This window comes from Amborella trichopoda, chromosome 3 (assembly GCF_054954075.1).
Source record: "Amborella trichopoda isolate Santa Cruz 75 chromosome 3, AtrichopodaSantaCruz75HAP2 v2.0, whole genome shotgun sequence".
NCBI lineage: Eukaryota > Viridiplantae > Streptophyta > Magnoliopsida > Amborellales > Amborellaceae > Amborella > Amborella trichopoda.
Window position 1 is genome coordinate 49,242,164 of NC_142338.1, and position 8,753 is coordinate 49,250,916.

The 8,753-nt window shown below is 37.5% G+C and overlaps 1 protein-coding gene across 5 annotated transcripts in view; it reads left to right on the plus strand.

Annotated features, from left to right (window-relative positions):
• The window catches only part of LOC18429072 (MraZ), a 49,215-nt gene extending 40,721 nt beyond the window's left edge, over positions 1-8,494 (plus strand). For 2 of the 5 annotated variants that reach the window (XM_020664201.2, XM_088861081.1), the window contains exons 12-23: positions 939-1,263; positions 3,284-3,377; positions 3,491-3,599; positions 3,756-4,024; positions 4,149-4,270; positions 4,365-4,599; positions 5,268-5,456; positions 5,559-5,848; positions 5,977-6,172; positions 6,274-6,516; positions 7,720-7,802; positions 8,046-8,494. In XM_020664201.2, coding sequence (XP_020519860.2) covers positions 939-1,263; positions 3,284-3,377; positions 3,491-3,599; positions 3,756-4,024; positions 4,149-4,270; positions 4,365-4,599; positions 5,268-5,456; positions 5,559-5,848; positions 5,977-6,172; positions 6,274-6,516; positions 7,720-7,802; positions 8,046-8,193 — 2,303 coding nt within the window. In that variant the 3' untranslated portion in view covers positions 8,194-8,494. Of the gene's footprint in view, positions 1-938; positions 1,264-3,283; positions 3,378-3,490; positions 3,600-3,755; positions 4,025-4,148; positions 4,271-4,364; positions 4,600-5,267; positions 5,457-5,558; positions 5,849-5,976; positions 6,173-6,273; positions 6,517-6,957; positions 7,803-8,045 lie in introns of all 5 variants that reach the window. The other 3 variants (XR_016051434.1, XR_016051433.1, XM_020664203.2) reach the window with 3 other exon arrangements.
• Positions 8,495-8,753: the final 259 nt, after the last annotated feature.

The following is an 8,753-nucleotide window of genomic DNA, read 5'->3' on the forward strand; positions in this document are numbered from 1 at the left end:
TAGGATTTGTGTTTTGGATGGTGTTATCAGCCTTTTTTGCGGAGGCAAAGAGAATTAAGTGTTATCCTTTTGAGAGTGTATGGCAAGACACCTGAGCTGAGTTCCCTGCGGAGGAAGCCCATTTTTGAATGTTTTTTATGTCGTCGCTTGCAGGGGAGAAATGAGCATTGCGGCAGTGCTTCAGGAGATCGATTCTTTTTCCAGGAACTCACCTTGGATCTGCAAAAGTTTATAGTGGGATCGATAGAGAAAAGAGGGTGGATTTTGGGGCTTAGGCTTGGGGTTTGCAGTTTTGAGGGGTGTTTTTGAGTTGGTCTGTGAGTTGCACAGCCTGTGCCTAGGTTTGGTTTTGTTGTGGGGGTCTCTGTAGTTGGAGGTAGGTGTAGTTAAAGGTTTTGAGTTTTGCATGTTAGTTTGGTATGAGAACTCTCTATGGGCAAACTTTTGATATCTGGTGTGGAAGAAGTTGGATCAGGGTTTCATTGCCAGGGTAGATCAAGTTCCAGTAGTAGTTGTCTAAGGGAGGTTGGTGAGTCCTGGCATTAACTATGGGTGGGGCAGGTTTGATGTGTTTATGGTTCATACTTCTGGAAGGCAATAGATGGAGTTCATGAAAAGGGGAGAGTCTTCCCTCTCTCCAGAGGGAGTGAAAGGAAAAGAGAGGAGAGCAGGAGTTACAGGAGATGAATGCTTTTTTCTCTCAACGAATAAGTTGAATGCAATTTTTAATTGATTTTTCAATTTCTCATGTCTGATAATCCACTTATTTGTTTTGGTTAATTGTTTTGATATAATTATCTTGAATGAAGGTTGGATTTGTATTGTTTGCCTTTTCTTTTGTATGAATGATTGTTCAATTGTAAGGAATTTCATTTTTTTATTAATAGTTGATGGAACTGTGTTATTGATGATTTTTTATTTATCTTGTTCTCACCTAGCAATGGGTTCCACCCAATGGCCACTATCGAAGCTTAGTATTCATGGCACATTGAAGGCTGACGGGCAAAGCTGTGGAAAACCAAGGCATAACAATAATGGTACAGTTGTGGGGGGCATTGGAGGTGGTTCTGGTGGGACAATTCTTCTGTTCCTTCAAGCACTTAAACTTGGATACAATTCGACTTTATCTGTTGTTGGTGGGAATGGTGGTCCTATTGGTGGCGGTGGTGGTGGTGGAGGGAGAATTCACTTTGATTGGTCAAACATAGCTACTGGAGATGAATACGTCCCAATTGCTATTTTGAATGGAACAATATACACCAGGTTTGATCCCTCTCTATCATGAGAATGAATACACTTGTTGGATTGCTTTACATGAGTACTGAATTATATGAAAAGCATCTATTAGTCAAGTTGAATGGACTTGTTTCCCTAAAGTGATTTAATATATTTATTCTTATCTCGGTTGAGGTATTTGGCATGGCATGATTTTCATGATGCTTATTCTCTAGAATTAATTTCACTTTAAATTATATTTTACATTCTAGTGCTGCTTGAGTTGGCAAGGTAAGCTTGGAGGAAGGCAAGTTCTAGTGCCAAGTTTTTTAATTTCTCTCTTCCTTTTTGGATTCACTTATGTCACTAAATGGAATCATAATGCTGTCTGGCTACCTTTGATCTAGTAGTGGAAAATCTATTTTTTGGTGATAGAGGTTGATATTCTGAAGTTAGTTCCTCATGGTAAAAGACTTAATTACCACACAACAACAATTAAAAATGGAGAACTGTACAAGGTGGATGTGACATATATGCTCCACCTTTAGGGCAAGTGTTAAGTTTCATATATTCTCATTATCGTTATCATTGTTTTATTGTTGTTTTCTGTAGCCAAAAAGAAATTATATCATGGCTTTGGTCTATATGAATCTGTAGAGCTAAGTCTCTCTATCCTCAAGTGTTGCTTCTCAACCATTATGTAGATGCCATATTAACTTTTGAGCTCTTCTAATGAGAATGTAAATTAAGTTTACATTTTGCAAGAGTGAGGGGCCTAGATCCCTTGCATGCTATTCGGTTGATTTGGTGACCACCAAAAAAATCTTTGGAACAAGTGTTTTACGTCAAAAATTTCTGCCCACGAGAAAAAAAAGACGAAAGAAAGACCACCATAACTGTTCTTGAGGACTCAATCTGTACAAATATGCACCATGTCAATATAATCATCCCCAAAACTGCTGGCTACCCCTTTGTTAGACTGCATTAGCATTTTATCCAGATTTATCAATATGTTCAAGCAAGGCTAAAGATGCAGGAATCTCTTTCTTGATTACGTGAATGAATGGAATCAAGGATGAGGGGTATTTACCCAAAAATAAATGATGAGGGATAAGTGCAGTAAGTTATGTGAGATTGTTTTGAACATCTAGAAATTGACCTCGGGTTGAGCTTAAATTTACCAGGTAATGAGCAAAGCATTTTTGATACTATGTGACATAATACAGGTTAGAATGGCTTCAAGATATGTGAGTAGTACTCCTGAAGAAAAGGCTGGATGCTTAAAAGAAATCAGGCATGTCTATTGGAAGAAACATGAGATTTATGAATAACTTTTATTGAAGCAAATAAGGAAGAGGTGGGGAGACTTGCATAAAAGAACACCATTTATGTTTGGCATACTTGGGAGATTTGATGGTCGAACATTGAGGGCCATGAGGTTTTAGAAGATATATATCTGGGATTTGTGGAAGATGTACATGATTTATTAAAAATGACGACGCTGATAAGAGTCTAGTTCTATGGTTTGTTCTGTTTTCATGCTGAAAGTTGTTTCGGAATTGGTAGTGGATCTGTTTTGGCAAATGACTTACCTACAATTTGCAGTAAGTCCAACGGTCAAATATATCTTTGCGTGTAAATAATAAACATGATACGACAGAAACTTATATGCAGTTTGTTATGGTGAATACATAAACATAATCCTTTGCATGATAATATACTTCTTGAGCACCATACAAGATACTTACACATATTTGTTATAGTGTTTAGCGTTAACAAATAATGAGAGTAATACCAAGTTTGTGTTGGCCTTCACAAAAAACTTGCTTAAGCTCTTTAAGTTTATGAAACATATTCACCTGCCAAAGTTATCCCGGAATTTCGTGATATGCACTGGTGACTAATATAAGTCAAATTTTCTTTCAATTTTACAAACTTAAGTGATCTTATTGTGTGTCATCCACCCCTCATCTTGTGTACTGCAGATTACCTTCAGGTTTTGCTCTGTTGATCTCATTGTTAATTTATGAAGTTGCTTAATCTTGAATATTCACTTCATTGATTATAGGGGAGGAAATGGGAGCGATGATGGACATTGTGGAAATGATGGAACGATGACTGGAAAGAGGTGTCCCAAAGGCCGTTATGGCACATTTTGTGTTGTATGATTCTCCCTTTGTGATTTTCAGTTTATTTATAGCTGTGCTATATTTTGTGTTTGCAGTGGAATTTTTTTTCCAAAGGTGTTTATACAATGTTAACATTTAAAATGCAGGAATGTCCCATTGGCACATACAAGGATGTTGTTGGCTCTGACCCATCACTCTGCATTCCTTGCCCACTTGAATTTCTCCCTAATCGTGCAGCTTTTGTCTATGTTCGAGGTAATATTTTATTTTAAAACTTTGACTTTGTTGACTTTGTTTTTCATGTTTCTCATTGGCTAAGAGTCGTTCTATTTTCTTCTGGATTTCTTGTGCTATAAGATACAAAAACTTTTACTTATGATTTCCACATTGAATTTATAAATTTTTTTGCAGGTGGCGTTTCTCAATCAACTTGCCCATATAAATGTCTATCTGACAAGTATCGGATGCCAAATTGCTATACACCTCTTGAGGAGCTGATATATGCTTTTGGAGGACCTTGGCTGTTTGGACTTGTCCTGTCCTTTGTTTTGGTGCTTCTTGCTCTTATATTAAGTGCTGTAAGAATCAAAGTGGTTGCATCTGATAGATCTTATGGGTCCCCTACTTCTATGGAGTCCCAAGTTCATAATACATTTCCCTATCTATTGTCTCTAGCAGAGGTACACAATTCTAACTATCATCCTCATCTCTTTCGTGGCCGTGGATTCTATTTGTCAACCATCATGATTCTCTTTGAGATCATAATAAACTTTGCTCTAATTGTTCTTACTTTTTAATATCTAGGTACGTGAAACCAATCGAGCAGAAGAAACTCATGTTCACAGAATGTATTTCATGGGTCCAAATACCTTCAGAGAACCATGGCATCTACCCCACTCACCCCCTGATGCAATTATTGATATTGTGTAAGAATGGAAACCTTTTCTGTGATAGTCCATATGTGTAGCTTACCTTTGGACTCAAATTCTTAATTTCTCATTCCTGTTTTATACTCTGCAGATATGAAGATGCATTTAACAGATTTATTGATGAGATTAACTCCGTTGCGGCATACGAATGGTGGGAGGGTTCTGTTCATAGTATTCTTTGTCTTGTTGCTTATCCATGTGCTTGGTCTTGGAAACAATGGCGTCGGAGAAACAAGATTTGTCGCCTCCAGGAATTTGTCAAATCAGAGTACGATCATTCGTGTCTCCGTTCCTGCAGATCACGTGCGCTATATAAAGGAATGAAGGTTTATAATCTTTGACATGCTTGTCTCACTTTCAGATCCATCTATAAAATGTTTTAGCTTAGAAAAACACCTGCGGGGGCAACTTCTTGTATCCAAAGAATAAATGCATATGTGCTGGCCTCTGCATGTGTTAAATGTTGTCATGCAGGTCTGTGCATGTGTTATGCAATGTCATTTAGTATTGATTGCCTGAAATACCATATGGGTGTATTTGTGCATATATTATTTATTGAAGGAGCAGAATTTGATATCAGGAATGGGGCCTTGGCCTGGGTGTCCAGGGTGGTGGAGCCACAACATAATGTCAAGGGTTCTATTCCTACACTAATAACATGTGAAAAAAAAGAAGTATGGCTTTGATATCAAACATCTTTCATTTGATTCTCAGTTACATGGGACAATAAATTTCTGTCTAGAAATATTTTTGATTCCAAATTATTGTAGATTTTTACTTTTATTTTTTCTTATTTCATGTCAACTTTTAGTAGTCCATGCAGATGGCGTCAAGTTTGTAGAGTGTTTTTTTTTCTATTTTTAGAAAACAATTCTTAAAAAGTACATCATTCAAGTTCACAGCTAGCAGCAATATTTCTTAGGATGTTGCAAGAGAGCTTGTTCTCGAGACACTTATATTATTATTTTTCTAATATGAATGCTGGTACTTGCAGGTAGGTTCTACACCAGATCTGATGGTTGCCTACATTGATTTTTTCCTCGGTGGAGATGAAAAGCGGCATGATCTAGCCCCAGTTTTGCAACACAGGTTCCCTATGAGCATCATATTTGGAGGTGATGGAAGTTATATGTCTCCTTACTACCTTCATAGTGATCTTCTACTGACTAACCTTCTCGGCCAGGTATGCAGGTTCCTTTCCTGATTCCAAGATGTACTATTATTCCTCATAGTGTTATCCTGATTTTTGAAATATGCATAGTAAACATGGTGTCTGTGTTAGCAGTATGTTCCGACAGCAGAATGGAATCGGCTGGTTGCTGGTTTGAATGCTCACTTGAGGACAGTGAAGCAAGGGTGTATTCGCTCTGATTTGGTTCCCGTTATTAATTGGATCAACAGCCTTGGAAACCCTCAGCTCGAGTTTCATAGCATGAGGATTGAGATGGGATGGTTTCAGGCCACAGCCTCTGGATACTATCAGCTTGGCCTCTTTGTTGTAATGGGCTTTGGTGTGACACATAGTTCACAGAACTCTGATTTCTTTCTAAGCACTAGTAGCCATGATCAGCAAAGGTACCAGCATAGTTGGAAAATGTATTTGGCCGAAGTAATTTAGATTAATGAAACATGATCTCAAGAGTCAGATATATATTTTAAAAATTTAATGTAAGCTAACTTCACTTGTTTGGCTTCCAATTTAGGAGCAGGAATGCTTTTGCATCTAAGAAGGTTAATCAATTACAACAAAATCAACCATTTGCTAGTGGTATATTATCACATAAACGATTGAGTGGAGGGATAATAAATGAAGGTACTCTGCAATCATTGGATTACAGAAGAGACATTTTGTTCCCGTTTTCTCTTTTATTATGCAATACCAGACCAGTTGGTCATCAGGTAATCACTGAAATTGAATCGAGTTCCATTTTATTCTATAAGGTAGTTATAATGGTTAATTTCTCTCATCATTCAATGTCTTGTTCTTTTATGTGTTTCAGGACACACTTGTGCTACTAATCTCCATTTTGCTCCTGGGAGATTTTAGTCTCACCCTTCTCACCTTACTGGAATTCTATTGGATTTCTCTTGGTGCATTTCTTGCTGTCTTGCTTGTTCTTCCCCTTTCCTTGCTTTCTCCTTTCCCTGCTGGTTTGAATGCTCTATTCAGTCACATTCCTCGAAGATCTACTTCCTTGGCTCGTGTATATGCATTGTGGAGTGCCACTTCTCTATCAAATGTTGTAAGTTAAAGTTCTTATGAGTTACATTGTATTTTAATCCTTGCTGTGGTGTTTTATTATTTAGTGTTAAAGCTTGGGATTTTGAAGATGCTACTTAATGGACAAGGTTAAGAGCTTTGAACTTCAAACCACTAGGCTAGGGGTGTTTATTGGCTAAAATACACTATTGGAGCCTCACCGAAATTATTCATAGTTTTTTGCATAGGGAGCTAAGTAGTGAAAAAGATACATTAAAAAAAAATAATATTAGGGTAGTCATCTGGGCACCTTCAGTACTTGTTTGATTATTTTGAAATATATCGATTGCTGTCTTGGTAAAAAAGGCTTTTCTTTCTGGGTTATATGGACTTAGGTATCTTCTATGTGACACCATGAATATTTGACAAAACTACTCTGTACATGAATTACATGTTACCTACCATAGTTGCTGTAACCTTGCAGGAAAGGTCACGGACCTGCTCTGGACCCTCGATTCTGCGGTTCCAGCTAGGAATCTTGGATGGAATGCGGATCCCTATATTGTGATCCGCGTTCGCAGCAGGTTCGAACCACGGTTCTCAAGTGTATGACATGTTGCATATGATTTTTTCTCTATTTGGCACTGATTCATATGCAATGATTCAGTTTTGTGCCCAATGGTATTGTGAACCATGCATCATTCTTGATCCCTGAAAACATACTATTGCGATTCTTTCCCCATGGAATCGTGCTTCCCTGTGACAAGGTTCGTGCTCCCTTGATATAGGATCATCCCAACCACAAGGAGCTTCCAACAATCCACGGTTCCGCAGACCCTAGCCTGCTCCCACTCCAGGGAACGCACCGGCACTCGACAACTATGTTACCTACTAATAATTATGCCTTGCACATTTTTCTTCCTAACTATTGCTTCAGGGTTTCCACAGTTTAAAAGCTATTTAACTGTGAAGTTTGAGGTTTAATTTGAAAATGTTCAAAATTCCATTTGAATAAAAGTTATGAGAAATGGGATAGTATCAACATGTGCTTTATGTGCCGTGAGAACTATTCCCCATGGCAACATGGCAATTAATTTTGTTAAAAAAATTTTGATAAAAAATGGTACTGCATTTTTTAGGGCTTGCTTGTGACAGTCTAGGAAATCATTCCCTTTTTGCTTGGAATACAAAAATTGATATGTTGATTGCGGGGACATTAAGTGAAATTCATGAATGGCTTGGGCAGCTTGTAGCTTTCATATGTGGGATTGTGCACTACGGATTACCTTATGGGGCATCTGGAGATTCCAATGCATGGAACTTCAAGAGGTAAGCTCATCTTTATGTGAACCAAAAAACATTAAATTTTTGAGGCTTCAGCTTTTAACCAGCAAGATATACATATTTTTGAGGATTCAGCTTTTAACCAGCAAGGAAGTATATATCTTGTATTAAGACATTTTTCCATTATGATTTCTTCTCATCAAATGTTTCTGTGGAACTTAGAAACAACCTTGTTGGATGACAAGCTGAACTTTGGGATTGATTGAATTCTGTTTCATGCATGAATAGGGATGGAGATAAATGGTGGGTTCTGCCTCTTGTTCTTCTTCTGGTTAAATGCGCACAAGCACGCCTACTAAATATGCATATTGCAAATTTAGAGATTCAAGACCCAATGTTATTTACTGAGGACCCTGCAAGATTCTGGGGTTCCTGACTTTCCCACAAGAAGATATAACTCTTTCTTGGTGATGAAGATTTGGCTGCCCCATTGAGTGGTTTCCTTTGGTTGCTGATAAGAGAAGAGCTCATACCTTCAATGTAAATATGTAGCGGCATGTAAAGCAATTTGGTTGGTGTTCATTTAGAAATTATGATGCAGCACTTGATTTTTGTTAGCGCTGTATACAAGTTAATCATTAATATTCGATATGAACTTCATGTACTTACATTGTTGAATATGAACTTGCAGTTGATTGATTAGTTAATAGTGAACATGTGATTTGGTCTATTTACCATAAGGTTGAATGTTCCTCTTTTCGAAGGCCACATTGAGGACTATTAAGCTTTGAAACCCTGCGAGTAAAAAGACTGAGATTAAGGCCATGGCTTGACATCTCTTCTAGATACATTTCAGAGTAACGACTTTATTGTTATACTTCAGATAATTTATTTTTTTTCACTCTCTTTTGTTTTTTTTTTTTTGTTTTAATTTCAAACCCCCCAAAATATGTGTTATGTTGATGCCTATATGGCTATATGCAATCTGGTCTATCA